Raw genomic sequence first — 20479 nt, 5'->3', positions numbered from 1 at the left:
GATCTTCCCTTTGCTGACCCAAGCAAACACGTGTGCCGGAGGGCGCGGGAGCAGAGGCTGCCCGGGGCGGCAGCAACACACTTTCAGGCGGGGGGCACGCTGCCGCCCACCACTCCTGCCCCGCTCCAGTACGAACCACCGAGCAGCTGAGGACTCCTGTGTGGTGGGGCACGATTTTAACGCATTCCCACGAACCAGCTGTACCATGAAGAAGGCAGTGACAGGTATGTATGAGTTAAGAGTGCACAGATGAAGGGAATACCTGGATATGTACTTGAAGTGTTTATTTACATATTCCTGTATTTTGTATCATGGAATTAAAAACACTATTACTACATAATATATGCTTTTTTTTCATTACCAGGACAATTTAATAATTTGGAAATGAGGAGGAGTAGTGAAAAACACAGTCTCCTCCCATATTTTGAGAGCCAACGTCTTTTGCCATGATTTGTTAAACCTGAGCTAACTCATCTGCTGGAAGACGCCTACTCATGACAAACAGTGCCTCCCCCAGTCTGACAATTTCCTATAACTATTTTAAAGTAATAGAATCAAAGTCAGTCTTCGGTGCATTCAGACAGCTAGGAAATTAATTCCAGAGAAGATTGTAACTCCCCAGACAAGGTAACTTCATCTAGTGTTAGAAGAAAGTACTTTTAGAGAATGTTAATTCATCTTAAGCTATTGAAAACCTCATTAGTCTTGCATACTGCTAAGGCCTTCCTCTACATTTTCATGTAGTATTATTTGGATCAAACTTTACCTTAGCACTTATGAATTCAATATTACTTACTCTTTAACAAGAACTCCTGCACTATGCATTTTCATTATTTCCTTTCTGTCTTTTTAAAAGTGTATCACATAATGTCTCATACAAGGTAAAGTGACAGATAATTCATTGGGATAATGGGATATTAAGCATTATGGAACAATAAATAAAAATAAAGAAAAATCAGTCTACCAGGAACTCAAATGCCCTCTTTAAAAATGGAAAAAGCCATTTTTAATATTTACGTGAGCCTGTAATCTGCACATTTTTTTAAACGTGCCTTTCATAATGTTGTGCTTGGCTAGCACAAATGGATAGAGCCAAGAAAAGGATCGCTTCGGGCAGTAACTGCCGTCGCTAATCTCATACCATGGGACTGGAAATTTCTCAGCGATGAGACAATTAACAGAGGCTTTGGCGCGACTCTTCATCTTTCTTTCATAAAGAAGTATCTAAAGACAAATTAGTAATGAAAAAGAATAAGCTGCTTGATGAGGCAGATAAACAGACTAATTGCAGTGAGTTTCGCTAAAGCCTCCGTTGCAGCTGATCTGCTGCTGCTGACTCACACACAACACCTACCTAGCAAGAGTGAGTCTCTTTTCTTAAAGTGTATCCATTTACTCATTCCATTAAAGAATGAGTAAGTAGCTTCGTGACTATTCTTTTCCTTAAAGCAATTTCGAGTCTGAGGTTCCTCAGGGACTTAATTCAGATACCTCTTACAGTTAATGAGCACGCTTCAGAGACAGAGCGATAAAGTGCAGAACTGGTCTTCTTCCGATACCCAACTTACATTCATAATTCATAGAGGTACAGCACGTGACAAAAATCTGTGTCTTCTGTGACAATTCCATGAAAGGGTTTTTCAGCTTTTCATTTTGCCAAGAGGAGATCACTTGAAAACCCACCCAGGCCCCTTAATCAGCGACGAACCTGACTGCGCTGTGTGTGCTTCTGCAACGAGCTTGCTGCAGCTTTCATTGCATTAGGAATATCTATCCAATACAGGTCCCAAAGACGGTGCAAACTGGTAGTAACAGCTTAGAAACGTGCTAACAGTGCCCCTCTCACAAGGCTTTCAGGACAACAAGGACTGATTTGAACAGTTCTGCAACCCACAGTGAAGCTCCACGGTCACTTTTATCAGGACTTCACGCCTCTGGAACTCTCCTCTTCCAGCAGGTTTACCGCCTCAGCTCACTACTAGCCAGGCACGCCACAAAAGCAGATATTCCCAGTAATACCACATGGTCTGGCCAGGTGATTTGAGACAAAATCAGCCCATTTGATTTTCAAGGATTTAGCAGCTTTATGTTGAGAAAGTATGAGACAAACCCTGCAATAAAATAAGAATTGAAAGATGTGTTCCCTGGGATTACACAGTAAGCACAGTATCCGCAGGTAAGCTGCAAGAACTAAATTATTGTCTTTGCCATCTAACTTCTATTGCTTCAACAAATCCAATGGCTACAACAGTCTGCCATTAGGCAGTACCATGGTCACATTAACAGCATTAACAAGGAACAAAGGAAAAATTCAAAAACAAGTAAAAAGCCTACATAATATCGTAGAAGAAAAAAAGAATTTCTTCTAGCAGGCTCTGAAGAAATGCTTTTGCAGGAAAAAGAAATTATTAGAAGAAATGGACATGGCTGATGAAGGCAGTACTAAAAGGAGTTGCATATAAATAATGCCATGTCCCACACTGGCGGGGTGATTAAGAGCATCCCTGTACAACCACTGGTAACAATTTTAAGGAGAAAACAGAAGGTAAGAATCACCAAATGGCCTGATAACTCAACATTTTCAAGTAAGGACTTCAAGAGGTTAACAGACAGTGGAAAACGCTGTTCCTAAACTTCAGGGATAATTATGTTTCTTTCACCGAACAATGAAATTAGTGATATAAAAATAGCAAGCAGCAAAGCACTCAAGCACTCGGTGGATACTGAAAACAAGACTACTTATAGTAAAGCCTATTGTTCCTTCTTTTGATAAAAGCATAATGCATTTTTGCCTTATCATGGAAGTGATAGTGTTATAAAAGCCCATCAATTCCAGGCTATCTCACAGAGGTCAGGCTGCAGACTGCAATTTCAGTCCAGGGAGGAAGGATAAACTGTTCCCAGGAGTGGGCCATGCTCTATTACATGCACAACACAAAAATGATTCATATGACTTAAGAGGTTAGGAAGGATATCAGAAGTATGTATATTAACTGACAGATACCCTCAGATACAAGAGTGAAACATACTTTTTTTTACAAATACAGTGATAAGGAAATGGAAGAGTAAGACGTTACAGAATTAATTCCAAGGAAACTATTCAATCTAGATGACCTTAGTAAAAGGTAAAATACAGAAAATGCACTGTAATTCAGTGTTGCGTGGCCTATGACAACATCTAGTCCAGGCTAAAATACAATAGTGAAAACTACCAACATAAAATAAACTTGTGTTAACTATTGTGCTTATTTATCAGTAATAAAATCCCCTGCAACCAAAGAAAAATACCAGAATTTAACATAGTTTCAGGACAAAGAACCATCCTGAAACACAAAGTCACTATGAATAATCTCAGATACATTTTTCCCACTAAAAGTACTGAATACTAAAAATAGAGGGGTAAAAAGTCATAGACAACTCACATAAAACATAATTAAAAGCTACTTGTGTACGATACAAATTGGGTTCCAAGTCACCTTTACAAAGCAATAATATTTAATAATATTTAGAAATTCAAGTTTAATCCTAAAACATTCTGTGCATATGTATATACACACATGCAGAAAACTAATAATATATTCTGCATACATGAATTTTTTTGCTCCTTACAAATAAAAATTCAGGGAACTCTCCATGCAGTGTAATCTGGGTAAAAGCCTCAGCTGTGCAAACTCAAGCTTCCTCCATTATAAACAGAGTTAAGTCGCTTCATATCAGCTGAGAATCTGGAAATGTGGTTTTTTTTCTCCTATTCAACTTCAGTGTTACTGCTGCAACATTGACGCATTTTGTTTTCTCAACCAGAGAACTGTCCAGCGAGTTGCTGGAACGCAGAGCGTGAAGTGAAACCTCTTGTTGTTTAACATTACTGGCAGCTTCATTTACAAACACACAGCTTTATCTGTTGTACGGTACTTGAGTATTTACCTTTCGCACTGAAGCCAAGCGATTCATCATTAAAGACTCTTCTCTATCATCGTCGTCATCCAAGTCCAACATGGGCATACTAAAGCTATCAATAATACTGCAGCATCTGGAGTTTTCATCCCTGGGATCAAAGGGATCCACAATGATTGGTTCAGTTCCTTTGATTTCACAGCGGCAGAAGGGACAGCCTTGGCCATCGGATTCCTACAGCAAGACAAAAAAGTACATAAAAGTTTAAAACTTAAAAATACAAGTAATTTAAAAAGCAGTAAAATGCCCTTAACAGGTCTCTAAGAGCTTGTAAAGACAGACTGGAGTGAACAGGAACAAGTTCACAGATATTGAACTATAGTAAATGGTAACATGACTGCACTTCTAGAGCTCTCTCTCTTACAAAGATTAAGCTTCACTTAAAAATAACTAATAAAAATGCAACCGGTACCTCTACAAAGCACCAAAATTGTAATTGTCTTAGTATTAGAGGTCAGGAGACAACACCTTGCCTTTAAGAATAAAATTTTTTCTATTTCTTCAGAAGAAGGAAGGCGAGGTGCGTAGATATAATGTATTTTATTATATAAAGCACTTCTTTTTGAGTTAGCAAATGCAGATGAGCTTCAGGGTATGCAGCTGTTATTCTCTAAAGAACATATATACAGTCCAGATATTGCCATCATTTAGCGGTATGCATATCCAACACCTAAAGCTACAATCATTTTTTGACATGTTTAAGTAACAAACCAGAGGCTTGCACAATATTTTCAATAAATTACCTAAACAAGGAACTATTTTCACATGTTATCAGAAAAAAGAATTAGTTGAATTTTAACTTCTAAGCAGTACAATGTGTTAAATGATTTTCAAGTAGCCGTATTTTCATTCCTTTTACTAATTTCAGAAATACTTTTTTCCTTGTCAGAAGTAACCAAAAAGCCTTTAAAGTAGATTTCAGGCTAGTAATGAACAAAAAAAAAATTGGAGAGAAGTCTTTCAAGCACTTATAAAGAATTTTTTCCATCAAGAGACACAATGCAGAGTTGATTTTTATTTTTATTTAAAAAAAAAAAAAAAAAGGAAAACCGTACCCAAAAGAGCCCTGAAGCTTTTTGAGAGATCAAGATAACTCAATCTGAATTGAGAAATCACATTGTGCCATATTTGCAGTCAGGTAGACAGAAAGCTAAAATGACACAAACCCCAAAATCAATTCTAAACCTACCTATCCTGAAATACCATTAAGCAAGCACAGCTTTTTGATTTCTAAGGAGAAGATTTAAATTTTTTTCCAGGATTATTTTTATCTTGACACTTGCCAGTCTTACTAAATTGACAGATGATTTTACAGTCTGCAGAAGAACCGTATCCCAAGGGCAGATATCTATAAAGGATGTCTCCTGACAAGTCATGCCTATCTGCATGGTTAGTACTGGATTTTTATATGTAACCTACTTCTAGCAGCCTTGCATCCTAATTACAAAGGACTACTAAACATCACTTACTATGTCTAAGAGTGCCTGCAAATTATATGGACCTACTGAAGTAGTCACTGTTGTAGAACATAAATCCTCCCTTACGCATGCAACTCTTTACAGTTTCATTTTCTAAAAACAGCCTTACAGACAAGGCACAGAACTCTTCATTTTCAAGGCCTTATCATATCTGTGTTATCAGCTAGTTCTGCACTAGCAGCTTCCTTCCTCTCTTTTCAGAAGCACTAAGTTCACCAAAATATATTGGGGAACCAATATACATATGTATATATACATATGGTGTGTATATACAGCAGACACTTGTAATCAACTGTATGGTACCAGCTGGGGAATTAAAGCAGAGATCCGAGATGTCTGTATGAATACATGTTTGTCCATGCCCACAGAAGGGTTATTTACAACACTGAGAGGATAGCTATTGTGAACCTCACAGTGCAGCATATATGCCCATATGATTTTAGAATCAAGTCCAGACGTGTCGTATTTTTAGACAAGAACAGATTTCTGTGGAAGAAAATGATATTTTACTCCTGTTGCATAACACAAAAAGGACACAGCTAAAGTAAGTCTTATTTGAGAGGCTGATCTCCAAAAAGGTGAACAACTCCAAACCACCCTTAGCATTCTGTGCAGGTCTGATGTTACTTACTCATTTTTTTTCTGCTTAGTGAAAACATCTGTCTTGGACCTCTTGAGGCACACCTAATGAGCCATTATGCTTCCAATTAGACACTAGCCCACCAGGAGCTTGCAACAGCTGATGCTGTTACGGTGCAATATTTCCTCATTGCCTCGCTAATTATACAAAAGTTAAAATTGTAATGAAGTCCAAAATGTACCTGGCTGATTACAGCTGGTTGCAATGTTCTGATGAAGCTTGATGCTTTCAAACACACCAGTTCTCTGAGCCTACAATACTCTGTTGTCCTCTTCCTGAACCCCTACCACTGGCCAAAGCACTGACCACCTTAGCTTCTGAAGTCTCCAAAACTGGAGCACATCACTGGCACAAGACTAGAACATGCTGCTACCATGCTGTGAGACACCCAGCAACCAAAGGTACAAAGATTTCAGTCTTTTTGCTTAGTCCTTTCAGCTAAGCAAAGAAAAACCCACCAAAAAAAGCCCAAAAAGCTACAGACCTCAGAATTTCAGATTTTTTTTTAAGTGAAAGCTTAACATAGTTACATCTCTATGTTTGTCATTCAGAACGAAACTGGTAAGAACAGAGGAAGGGTACTCCTGAGATGAGAAATACTGTTCCAGCTCAGCAGCTGCTTAGTACTGAGACAAATATTCTTATTCAGGTATGTCTAAAATGGAATTTTCTCAGAATTTCTGATCTGCGGACAATTTGAAAGATGTGTGTTTGGAGCAGCAAACTCAAATTTCAGGAAGAACACAAAGTCAGACACTGAGAACACTCCCTTGTCAGCAAGCTTTATTGCTAAGGGAAGAAAAACTCAAATGATACTTCTGATAAATCGTGTTGTCCTGCCAGTGATGATTTCTTAATTAGGAATCTGAAAAGAAAAAACTTTAGTCCTGTATGTCATATCTCAAATATGACAATGAAAACACATTAACTGAATTAACTCATTTAAACCCAGGTCAAAAATGGACTAGAGTTATGGATTCTTTCTACTCTTCTCGCCTCACCTGTAACCAAGGACTGGTGCGTAATGGTGGACCATATGCGAACGCGATGGCCCTTACTCCTCCCCACAGAAAAGGACAGGGGCAGGGGAAGGAGGCAGAGCAGTCCCAGGAGCACCCGTCAGGGGAGAGTCTGAAGCTGTAACGAGGAATGGCCTCTGCCTTTAATTCTTAAGCCCAATGCTTGTGGCCTGCGCTGAACTAAAGGCACCAGCCCCCCCTCCCCCACAGATGGGAATGTCCATGAACAAGCTGGACAAAACACACCGACCTGTGTCACCAGAGGGTCTCGTGTGGGTTTCAGAATCTTCTGTAAATGACATTGAGAGATCAGGGTTTCCCCTCCATTCAACCTCTCACCCCAACAACCCCAACGTAAAGCTAGGTCATCTAGTGCTTTGCATGCTGTTAACATGAAGCACAAGCATCCTAAGCGTGCTTTTCCACAGGCTGTTTCATGACTTGAAGAACTGATTGAATCCTCCTCCCAAAGACATCCCATCTCCTTACAAAACGTTGCCTTCTCCGTCACCTGCTCCCAGCCCCCAGCTGTCCCCTCCGTGCCTTTTGACGGCACCACGAAGCGCCCGGGCAGGCTGGCCGGGCACCAGGCGCCAGCTTTCGCCAGCCGCGTAGATCCTGCGCTCAGGGAAGAGCTGCCACTTTGCAGCAGTCAGTAAGTGGCCTCGGCAAGCCTACAAGTCAGATTTTAATGATTCTTGGAGCTTCCCGACCCAGATCTTGGTCCAAAAAATGAAAATGTTTATAATTTTAAATATGTATGTATGTCCCTGAACCATCTTACTGAGTAACTGTAAGTAACTGGAGGAGTAAACATATACCCGCACTGTAAACAGGGATGTAACAGAGAAACCCACCCCCTTCCGCACCAGCTGAGCTCCGACAGTACCTGCCACGCTGTCAGACACGACGTACACATGAGGTGTCCACAAGGCTCTATCTTCACGTCCTTGTCATTCTCGGCACAGATTTTACACAGCTGAAAAGTGGAGCCCATTTCACAGTACAATTCGTACTGCTCCTGTAACAAAAGAGAGTGAAGTGGTTATTTCTTTACTGAGATTTGTACACAGGGTATATCTTTAAGCACCAGTAGCAACAAACATTTCCTCCAAGTCCCTGGTTTTCCAACTGGCTTTACTTAGTAGTGAAGGTAAGTACTCCTACTGATGTATTTAAAAGCCACACTAAGATTACTGAAACACCTTACTTTTTTTTTTTGCTTCTTCAAGCCCATGATATACTACAATAGCTGCTACCAAAAAAGCTTAAAATATCTGTGCCTATTAGCTTTTCCAAAGTCTTCTCACGTGTAACTGCTATACAAGGCATACATCCTGGTCTCAGTTAAGAGAAAGATAAAGAACACAGCTCTAAGTGAGAAATTAAGTGATGAGCGGGGGAAAAAAAATGGGCGTTTCCCTTGCTAGGCATGAGTTTGGGACTAACAGAGGTTACCGGGTTGAAAACTGACAAGCAAGAGGGCTTTCGACGCAGCGATGATGCAGTGCGGCAGGATGGTCAGCAGAAGCAAACAACCCTTGTCAAGGCAAGAACGCTCCCCAGGGTGGCACGGCGAGCCACGCACCCAGCAGCCCGGGCTTACTGTCCTTACAGAACTGACACAAAGGTATAAAAACACCTTCAGGAGGAGTAAGTAACAGATAAAACTTGAGTCCAGAATAGTTTTCTAGAATTAGGTATTGTTGGGGAACTAGGAATCAAATGCATTTGTGTCAAAATCAAGCTTTTTGTTTGTTTTCAAAGCTTAAAATAAGTAGAATCCAGGGCACAGGAAAGTAAGTAGCTACTGGTGAGTAAAGGGAGGGGAGAGAAGGCTAAACCTGAGAGAAAAGAAAAAAGACAGCTCATATCTGCAGCTGTGGTCAGTACGTACTAAAGATGCTTCTGCATCTTCAGTGGAGCTCTTGCAAAGACTCCATCCGCAGCAGCCCAGCCCTGCAGCCACTTTACACCATCTTTTCTTAGTTCAAGCAGCTCTAGTGACAGCTTTAAACTCCTGCAGTTACGTATTATTTAAGGCAGCGTTCACACAGTTCAGAATCCATTGAATTACCACTAGCACTAAGGGTGCCCTCACAGCTCCCAGTTCAGAAGCAACTGGGTTCAGTCAGCGAATTCAGAATACACCACGACTGGTCTGTGAGGAACAAGGTAAACACTCAGACTGGCTAAGCTGCTTTTCCTTTCCTTGGGGAAAAGTTAAGGATACGGGGATAGAAAAGTGTTCCGTGCAGCACAATTAGCTAACGCCTCTGCATTACTCTCTCGTTGCTATTTTAAGACTGGAGGGGGAAGAGGGAAGTCAGAGAGGTGGAAGGGCTCAAGGCTTTCTTCAGGTAATTGTTTTTAGTCATTCTCTTACTTAGGAAACAGGTATTTTCACAACGGCATTCCTGACAATACCAGTGACGGTAACGGATACTTCTCTTCTACAGCACCTCTGGGGATGGAGCGCATGGAGCGCCCAAAACTGCGGCAGGTTCGGGTCGCCCACTCTGCTCGGCAGAAACGGGAGCCCACCTGCAACAGCATGGCTGGGACCTGGTCTGGTGCCTCTTCTTGACTTTCAAGACTTCCAGATGCTTCTGTCAGGAAAAATGCTCTACACAGTATACCTGAACCTTCATTTCAGCTACATTTTTAATCAAGCGTTTGTCCTGTGGTGGCTAATTCCTGTTACTTGAGTATCAAACACCTGCAACACTGGTTTATCACATCATCACTTAACAAGACAAACACATCTACATATTCTAATTTTCTTTGCAAAGTGACTCCCTTTAGGCGCTTAATTATTTCTGTTGCTTTTCTCTGATCTTTCTTTTAATTTGCACAATAGACAAAGAAGAAAGGAGAGAGACCCTGGAACTGGTATCTTTGTGATATATGAACTACGCTTTTCCTCCTGGACCTGTGAACGAACGGTACCATTCCTATTCAGGCTTCAAAATTATCATTTGATCTTGATTTCATTTCTGTATTCCCATCTGCTATTAGCAAGGAAACACCAAGCTACAGAAACCTGTAACATAAATATCAGAAAAATCTTTAATAACTGTTATTAGAAATAACATTTCTCACTTGGAAGAGGCTTAGAATAAACAAAATTTTCCAAGCCATGCCATCTGCGTCACAACCAGTGCTAGAGTTCAAACGATTATTATCCTGTTCTTCATCTAAGCCCTTCTATCAACAACATATTTTCACTCCTATGAATTTCTTTCTCGCATTTTAATATAAACTTATTATCACTGCTAGATGAGATACTGAGGGAAGTGGAAATTAAGACACAGCTGACAGATTCTGCAACATACCTGTGTGACTTTTATGTGATCGTGTGGCGTGGGTTCACATAATCCTGTCAAATCGGGATTATAACTTCGCCCGTCTGGGAACAGATAGCTGCATCACAAGAAGATTGTTATAAATACCCACATTTCTTGAGCTTTATTAGCTGAACAATACCACTGAAATTTCAAAGGGGCAGAGTAAGTTCCAGTAGACATTAACTAAAATGCACCGTCTTTCCTCAGGCAACTTATTTCCTGGGCGCAACTGAACGCTACATGCCCATCCTGACACATGCTCAAGCCTATTTATAAAAGCCCAGGAAGGATTTTGATATCGCATGCACAGCTACCACCGGAGTGCATCTGAGCTTTGATTAGCAGATAACCTTCTGGAGGTAGCTCAACAGAATATTATTTTACATCTTCATTTCACAGCGAGCTTATACTTGCTTGTGCTCCTAGTGATCTCCCCACTGCGAGCATCACGCTCGGTGACTCTATAGGCTACTGCAAGCAATGGAGCAGAACAGAAAGTTATGAACTTTTGTGTGTATCGTTGTGTATTATGATATATGCAATTTTATATATATGTCTCATAATATTATATCTGTGTATATTACGACATACATAAATCTGTGTAATTTATGACAAGAATCTACACCCAGAAACGAAGATGCAGACTAGACTTTAAGCAAGAACCAACGGGGGCATTTCGATCCTGTGGGAAATTAAGAATAATAGACTAAATGACATTAAAGACCCTAAGGTGTTCTATATTCAGATTTATATTACCTCTAACATGGAAAGAGTTTCTTGAAAGTCAGGATGTTGTCACGCTGTGAGTAAACTGTATTTACATAGGGTACAAAATCTTCACTCTGCACTAAATATTCTCAGCTCTAGGGTTTTTTTGCTCAGTTTTTGCCTGAAACACCACCATTATAAGGGTGCTTGTTACTACATGTATGAAATCATCATACCTGGGGAAAAAAATAATTACTGCACTGTGCAGGATGGAGAAAAACTGCAAGATTGTAAAGGGTTTCTCAATCCTTTTTTGAGGATTAATCAATTTTCCTTTCCCTCTACCCCCCCTCACCATCATGATCATGTGGATATATCAAAACACTTATCCCAGTGAAAAGGTTCTGACACCAAAACTAGCCAGCCTAGTAAAACTGTACTACTACTCCCTACAAACTTAGATTCTCTTATAATTATAAGTCTTGTCAGTAAACTATTAGAACCTGGAGAATGTTCAGGCCGCACAATAAATAAAAAAGCAATTACATAGCTTTCAAATGATTGTCCAGAGTTAGACCCATGAGTAACTGGCAGCAGTAATTGTTCAATAAGCTTAAGTGCATTTGGGACTTTTACTAGGTGGGGTGGGGAGGAATCAATGTCACAGCTGCCCAGTTTTATTTTCTCCTGGAATTTATCTGCTATGAGATATAGCTTTGGTTAACTTTCATTAATTTTGGTTAATGGAATTACCTGGAAACAGGTGTTTTTCAAATGGATAAAAGGGATGGTCCTTAAACTCCAAAGGAATGTTAACACCACATCCCAGATTCTCTGTTTTTTAAAGATCTTTAATAGCTACCCACCCAAGCATTAGAAGAACAAGGAAATCGGGATTTTGTACATATGGTGCCTGTAGGAATTTGCACTTACAATCCTTCCCGGCTGCCATCAATCAGAGCTTGAAAGAGGGGCTTGTTGTGAGGTATGGTCTGCAATATGTTCCCATCGCCGGTCACATACCCGATGGCCCACTGTCCCAGCCGAGTGCAACTCAGCCTGAAAATGTAGCTTGAGAAAGACAGGATGAATAAAAAGTCACCGTTAATCACAGTCCCGCGAAACCAGCGCAGAGCGCAAGGATGGCCTCTGGTAAAGGCACTGCGTCAGGTCTCTGAAGATTTGGGCCAGATGCCTAATTCTGCCACGTGTTCTTTGTACAACCTTAAATAAACCTGCATCTTTTACGCTGCCAGTTCCTCGTGGGCAGAAATAAGGTACCAGTAGCACCCTACCCCCAGCTTCTCATTTGCTTGCTTGTTAGTTCTCAAAGCTGCGCACTCCCTGTGGGCAGCCCCAACATGTACATTTAGACATGCCCAAAAACTTGCTCAAGAACAGCATATTGTATTGTCAAGTGTCCATAGCTACAAGATACATTTTGGGTGCATATAAAGGCTAATAACCTGAATGAATGGAAGGGGAAACATAAAACATCTTTAGATGCAACAGAAATGTGAACGACAAATAATAAACCCCCCTTTACTAGCAACACCAGTCTGTGGGCACCCGAGGTGGTGCACAGGACAGAAGAAATATCACTTCTTCAGAAAATACTAGATAATACCAAGCCAACTGGACTTAAACTTAAATACTTCTGTGTGCTGCAGGTGATAGCTGGGAGCATACAGGAGGTAGGCAGGGAGCACAGCAGGAGGAAAAGGAAAATTATAGGCAACGCTATCAGGCATGTTTAGTTTTTCTACAAACTCTGGTCCTTTTCATGTCAGACACCATCTCATATGCAAAAACCTCACTCAGAGAAGCATCCCACAGTGAAATACCACAAACTCGATTTTGTATTATAGAGCAGCTTTTCTTAATCACACATCTATAGTTTATTTCCTTCCAAACTGTTTAAAATGAGAAATATTAGCGTCCCTGAAGTTTGGCATGGCTCTTAAAACCTTCAGTGGGGCCAACCCTACACTGAAGTAGTAACTACTCATTTCAACAGAATCTGGTGATTTCCAGGATGTTTTAGATTAAAGAACCAATTTCACTTCGTATCTCCTCTTTCACACTCAGCATTTCACCTAAGTGACTCAGAAAGTAATTTTCTGGTGTGCAATAGAAAGTTATCTTAAAACTAACTCTCTATTTACATGGAACATAGAGGCAGCTTTGGATAATTCCTCTATTACTTCTTTTTTAGAATCACAGAATCAGAATTAATAATAGAGAAAACAGCAAGTATAGCAACCGCTCTCAAAATCAACCTTGTTATCCGACTGCTGCAGTTCAATGTTACTCTGCTGGAAAAAACAGATTCTTGTATATATGGACTGGACCAGGCAGGCAACTTAACAACATATTGTTTGCTAAAAATCAAAAGAAACTAAGTACAGAATACGGGTATAACTGTTGCTAGACTTCTCTAACAAGTTTCAAAATGACATACTTTTACCTACGTACACATGTGACCCCAGAGCAAAGTTAGACAAGGAGACATCAGGGGGAAAGAGCTTCCTAACTGACAGGGATGTTCCTCCAGGACAGCAGAAGTGGCACAAATAGTAAAAGTTCCTTTTGAATAATTCAGTATGCATAGCACTACACAGAAATTATTAAAAAACTCTACATGCCATGATATTTAATCTGACAGATTCCTTTTCCAGGTGCAGATTATGGGACACACAATCATTACTGGCAAAGGAAAAAAATGTATGAACATAAAAGGAACACATAAGCACTGACTAAATTCATAATTAGGTGTGCTACCATGGAAAATGTTAAGATTATTTTTACTTTACTGTTGAGCAGCAATTTGATGCAAATTTTGAAAAGCAATTTATATTTTCAAGTATGCTCTTCCAGAACACATTGCTTATTGTACCTAATTCAGAAGAAGAAAGGAAAAGCAATGTAATTTCAATTTTTTTCCTGTTTATTTGTACTCACTTAGACTTTCTTGTGATAATACAGTATTTTTTTGCTACATAGCACTGTAGGAGAATTATGGCATAAAAACCAGGTCGTGTTTACAAAATTCCTATGTCTTAAAATGTAAAAGGTCAGTGTTTTTTGACTGTGGAGTTCAGAGCTTTAGTAGTAAAAGCTGTTTTTAAAAATACCTTTTGATACCAATAAAATCACAAGTATAAAACCCCCAAATGTACTACGGCTCTGATTCACTCTGTTACCAAAAAGAAAAAGCCAAAGATTCACTCCTTCCATTTTGCAGTGAGCATTAAGTATCACACAGTACAGAAGTATGAACCTAGAGTAAATTATGTAGCTTCTGAGAGAGCAAGTTTATTTGGGAAGCAATGATCAGCGCAGCTTCTCACCTCCCAGGCTTAGTGCTGTATTTCTGCAGCCTCGCCTTCACTTCATCGTACGTCAGGAATGCCATATAGCCAGGGTGCGTCACAGCTAAGAAGTTCCAATTCCTTAAGATTGAACCCCACGGCTGAAAACCGAAGACAAACAATTAAACAGATGCAGCCAGGTAGTTACATGTTTCTAATGAAACTCAAGCCAATTTGTCAGGGAGACCTACCGTGGTTTAGCTTCAGCTGAAAAACAAGAACTTGTGGTTAAGGTCTAAACAGTACAAAAGACCATCCTACACACCCTGATTCGCTCCCAGGTTTCCTTCAAAGGGATTACTCCAAGAACATCAAGTATAAATTTTTAGATAAAGATTCTGAAGAACCTGAATTTACAGAATCGCCTATTTGTAGCTAATGTATTAAACTTCGTGTTTAGTTAGAACCTGGAGAGCACGGCTCCATGATGGCTTAATCAACACACAGTTAAGCCTATTCTTGAGAGGTCCTGGGGCACTTCCATAGGTAATGATAAGTAACATTAACAAATGAAGCCTAACAAAGCCACTAATTTCAGCTGTCATTTCTTTTCTTATTCTCTACTTCGTGATTTCTTCAGTTAGCATAATGGTATTACAACCAGCAAACAATACATATATTGACTGTACTTCACCACAGTCCTTGCTGACCTGAATAGCAAATGTTCCCGAAAACTCAGCGACACACGCCCAATACACCACCTCTGCGAAGGATACAGGACAGCCCTTTCTGTACATGAAGGATGGGTCTGAAGTAGTGGATTCATACAAATATATTAAGTGTTCATTGCCAGCATTCGGAGACACAAAAACCTGCCTCTGAATGGTTTGGAGATTTTTTTTTTGTGTGTATTTGTCAAAAGATCAAGGGAGGTGAAGTGAAGCAACAGGAGTGAAGAGGCTGGTGTTCTCGTGTGCCCTGCAAATCCCCTTGACAAGGGCTTCCAAGGGCTGGCAAGGCACGGGGCAAATGCCCGCGTGACATACTTGGGCAGCGCATCCCAACGCTGCTGCCTGAGGTTACGATTCATTTCCCAGGCAAACCCTAACCACTGCTTAAACATGGGTGAACACCCGTTTTACAATTATTACCTCTTCAAATCAGACACATTTCAGCACAGAGTCCACAAGAAACTTCACATGTTCAAATTTGTAGAAAAGGGGAAAAAGAAATCACAATCCTAAACGCATCACTGCACCCTGCCAGCTCCTCTGCGCCCTCACCAGCAGTGGATGCCAGAAGGCTTCACCACACGAAACACTGTGGTTGCTCCAGAGAAAAAAGGGAGTTTGAGGGAGTTGACTCTTCCCCTTTCACCACAGCAACACTGACGCTTCCCTCCCAAAAACACAACGTTCCTTCTCCTGCCGTGTCACTCCAGTGCATGCACGTAAATCAAAGGATGATCCAACGCTCAGTGCTTTGATGTTTTGTTGAACTGCGGGATATAAAGGCTCGCTACAGTACATTATGAAATAAATTCAAGTAGCATGCAAATTCCTTGGTTAATCACAACCGTCAGGCTCCTAGGTTGACAGTGGGCAACGTCTTCCCCACATGCCTGGACTCTCTACAGAGTGTCACACTACTGCTGAATCTAGAAAATGATGGGACTGCATGACCGAAAAAATCAAAGCGCAAGGACTCATATCTTGCCTTGTGCACACAAACACAGAGTTTTCAATGTATATATATATACACGCACACATTTGTGTATATATATAAATTTATATAAATTACAAAAGCAGAAATGTCAAATGGGAAAATATCTGTACACTTTCTCTTCTATGGAAATATTTGTGCATAAAAGGATAACTGAAGATGTTACCAGTGACAGAATGGAGTCCCCTTCCTTCCAAGCATCTACACCTTCTGCCCTGCTCACTTCATCCCTGGCCAGGGAACACAGCACCCACAGCTGTGCCTGCATGCCGTGGGGAGGCAGGGGGAGCAACTCCCCTTTCACAGGATCTCCGTAAAAACTAGTCTTGCTTTCTGCATCACTTTAAAGGTAGCTTATCTGTAACACAACCCGCAGTTGGCAAAACAGTGCTTTGATTACTTAAGCAATTGGGATTTTCTCTCCGTGGGCGTACACACACATCATTACAGAAGCCATTTAAAAACTAGAGAAGTAAAATGTAACCTCTGGGAGAGGTTCTCAGGGCGAGTTCAGGGCGAGTTCACTTCAACAGTTATGCGGCTATCGCACCCGCTGGTAATCTGTTCGGCAAAAATTCTCCTTCTTGTTCTCAGTTAAATTAAAAGTTAATCCTAACCAGCCTGCTCACCTTACCCATATCGGTACTGCTGATCCCCCTTCTCCAGCACCAGGCTCTGTAATGAATCAAACCGGCTACAGCCTCACAAAGAAACTAATGCAAATAGATACTCATCAGCTCACAGAAAAAGGAAAATAAATCTCATTTGAGGCTTCTGTCCTGATACTAATGCAATCTATAGGAGCCCACATAGGGTTGGAACAAACTTACTTCTCAGATCAGTGACTTCTCATTTAATCTTACACTTGATGTACAGATTAAAAAAACCAAACAAACAAAACAACAACAAAACCACAAACCCGAACCCTGCTGTTATTGGTAAGCAAAATGTTTAGGGGGAAAAATCCTACAGAAAGAAACTTTAAATAAATGCATTTCATAGGCATGTACGCTGCAGCCAACAGGCCTCAGATATTTTACAGTCAAGTCTGAGATCAAGATTGTGCCCGGTTACTAACCTGAACACCGTATTCGTTAGCCAAACACTCAGCAAAAGGGAGAAGCTTTTGGCAGAGTAGAAACTGGTCCCAAGGCAGCAACGTTCGGACAGGAATGCCTGATCCCATCGAGCTCCACACAAAGGACAAAGGGCAGGGGGATTTTGCTAAAGCAGCATAATGCAGTGATCTATATTCTCTAGTTTATCACTTCAGCAAAGAGAACCCCAAAGTTCTGTTCAAACCTCCACGACCTGTGCACATTTTAGTAAGTGACCAGTGTCTGTGGTTAAGTTATACAGATCACTTACACTGTAACATTTTCAACTGTGATACAGTTTTGACTCAGAATGGAGATGATCAAAATCAAAACTCCGTAAACTAAAAACTTTAATCATCTCATGCCAAATCTTAGTATCAATTTTGTAATGGCACACTTTCCCATAGCAGCAAACCCAAGAAAGCTAAACAGAGATTATCATGGAAAAGAGACCAAACACACGGCCCAGGCTTTGACACAAAATTGGTATTTTGAACGTACCTCCAACGGGAAAAAGCACAATCATAGAATCAGTTAGGTTGAAAAAGACCTTTAAGGTGGTCGAGTCTAACCGTTAGCTTATCGTTGCCAAGTCTCCCTTGAAACCATGCCCCTAAGTGCTCGATAGCCTTCTCCAGTGAAGAATTTTTTCCTCATACCCAATCTACGCCCCCCCCCCCCCCCCCCCCCCCAGTGCAGCTCAAGGCTGTGGCACCAGTTTGTCACTGTACAGGGTAAAGAAATGCAGCTCAAGGCTGTGGCACCAGTTTGTCACTGTACAGGGTAAAGAAAGTAAGTGATCAAATAAATGTCTGTACACCTTAAATGTTCCTATATACAAAAGAAATACCCAAAGTAACAAATTCAGAGTCAATACATCTAATATGGATGCAAACCAGCACAGCCTTCTGTATTGACTAAAATATTCAAGAGTATTCTGTAGAAGGGACACAATGTCAACATAGGCATGTAACATATGTACAAGCTTATTCCAGATAAATACTACTTATTTACAGTAATATAATTAACTCTATTCCCAAAGACAGTCCCTTATTGTAAATAAAGAACAGAGCATTAATGGCAAGAATACATTCATCAAGAAAAGTCTGGCCTACATTTAGCCTAAAAACCTCAGTCACATGAAACTTCCTTTATGTGTTTGTAGAAACACTTCAAGTAAGTATATACACATTCAAAAGCACAATAAAAACACAAGTAAAACTTAGGCAAGTACCTGAAGGCCTGCAGTTCTAGGAATGCATTTAAGAATAGTGAGAAGTAAATTAAGCAGCAAACACAAAGATATTGTGATTGCACTAATCATGTGCTGAAATGTAGCAGGCGTTGCTGGATGTTTCCAGTTTTTCAGATGGTACTGATGCCCGAACATCTCTGAGGGACTAAAAAAACCATGCACAATTCATTTCTGAATTGCAGTGTTTCAGTTTTTTCAGTTTTTCCAAATAACCTGGTTCCTTGAGCCACAGGTACTTGCCTCAGGGCACTAAGGTTCACTCATTCACACAAGCATCTACAGTTTTCTTACCTGAAATAATCTAGTGAAGATATCAAACTCAAAAATTGAAATGTAGTCATTGCAGGTCAGGTCAATAGTAGATTTAAGAGCCATGGCTTCCAAACCAGAGCTTATCTGATGAACTTCATGAAGGCACTGCCTGAACACTTTCCATGGCACTATAGTTCTGTGAGAGGGTTAGAAGTAATAAATTTAATAAAACCACATACTTAAGATTTGATACCTTATTTAGACACCAGAAATGGACTTTGAAAGAAGTGGAATCTTAATTTGGTTTCTCTACAGACAAAAAAATCCCAAACCAACCAAAAAACAAACAACCAAAAAAACCCCTCAACAATCAAGTTTTCTTAAAGCAGCTTAAGAAAATGAAAGAATGGTTTGCCTTCCTTTAAATATGGTTAATCAAAGTGTCATTTATTTATTTAAAATTTAAAATTATAAATATTCAGGCTTCCTTAGGAGGACAACAAAAAGAACACTGCAGAAACCGAAATACCCTACCAAGCAGGCGTAGCAAGCGCCCTCACACCCTCCCAAGGGGAGCGTAAAGGGCCGCCTCTGGGCTGGGCGAGGAACCCCTTTCTTCACAGCCTCCCTTCTCAGAATGATAAGCATTAATGTAGTATATCTGCTGTGATGACATTTTTTATAGCTAAAGCTCATAAACGCCGGTCAAGTAATATGATAGCAATCGACCAGATCCCGCTGACACTGGTCCAACACAGCCCATGGCAGTTAGACGAGTATGAGAAGACACATCTTCTCAGATCTTCACCTTCACACATTCTTGCAGGACAGGGAGTCTTTGCAGACAGTAGTGAATGTGGGAAAAGGTGGGAAATCAGAATAGAAGGAAATTAAAGTTACCCTCTCCAATACAAAGCCATGTTCTGCCAAATTCAGTTTCTATTTGCACAGTCAGAGAAACCGCAGGTTAGTTATTTTGCCAACCAAGTGCTTGTATTCGGAATCAACCCAAGGCTGATCCCTTGGAAGTACTCTATTTTATCGCTCTTAAAACCATGATAAATTGTTCATTAATAGCAGTTCTTCTTGTCATGCCATTAAGGTCTCACCCAAGTTTTGCAAAACCGTTAACACCTTCTCTTAAAATTTCTCCTGACACTGACAGCAGATTATATGCTATTTTAAAAATGTTTTAATTAACCAAAATATAACTAATATGTAACTATTTTCAGGACTTCACAAGTTCTCACACATTCACAGTAATATTTTGATAATAACTGTTAAAATTATAAGACACGTGTCTCAAACTCACCAATATTTCTTGCAATTTTTACTAGATCATATTGCCTTATTTTTTTATGAGTCAAAATATTTTATTCCAGGTTTTCTAATTATTTTCTTATACAGAAATGTTTACTACTTGCTAGTACAGTACTGGGGGGGGGGTGTGTGTGTGTGTGGAGACCAGCTGTATGAAGTTGGTCCTGCAAAACAAATATTATGCAGTTGACCTAAATTGAAACAAGTAGGAATTTGAAGTACAACACTAAAGACACGCTCCTGTAATTCTACTGTATCAGGCATTGGCTAGATTTGTAAGTGCAAAGAAATCTACTTGTTACTTGGAGGCTTATATTGAGAAAGTCATAAATGATAAAATGCGAAGTTCAATAGATCTCAGCAGATACTTTCA

General features: G+C 40.2%; 1 protein-coding gene across 4 annotated transcripts in view; it reads right to left on the bottom strand.

Annotated features, from left to right (window-relative positions):
• The window catches only part of CBLB (Cbl proto-oncogene B), a 133592-nt gene that overhangs the window by 35762 nt on the left and 77351 nt on the right, over positions 1 to 20479 (bottom strand). For all 4 annotated transcript variants that reach the window (XM_056327676.1, XM_056327679.1, XM_056327677.1 and 1 more), the window contains exons 5-10: positions 18826 to 18982; positions 14500 to 14621; positions 12083 to 12220; positions 10430 to 10517; positions 7984 to 8115; positions 3928 to 4131 (exon numbers count right to left, since the gene is read on the bottom strand). In XM_056327676.1, the coding sequence (XP_056183651.1) occupies positions 3928 to 4131; positions 7984 to 8115; positions 10430 to 10517; positions 12083 to 12220; positions 14500 to 14621; positions 18826 to 18982 (841 nt within the window). The remainder of the gene's footprint in view (positions 1 to 3927; positions 4132 to 7983; positions 8116 to 10429; positions 10518 to 12082; positions 12221 to 14499; positions 14622 to 18825; positions 18983 to 20479) is intronic.

Source organism: Falco biarmicus, chromosome 2, assembly GCF_023638135.1.
Source record: "Falco biarmicus isolate bFalBia1 chromosome 2, bFalBia1.pri, whole genome shotgun sequence".
In the NCBI taxonomy this organism is placed as follows: domain Eukaryota; kingdom Metazoa; phylum Chordata; class Aves; order Falconiformes; family Falconidae; genus Falco; species Falco biarmicus.
This window is presented reverse-complemented; position numbering and strand designations above follow the sequence as displayed.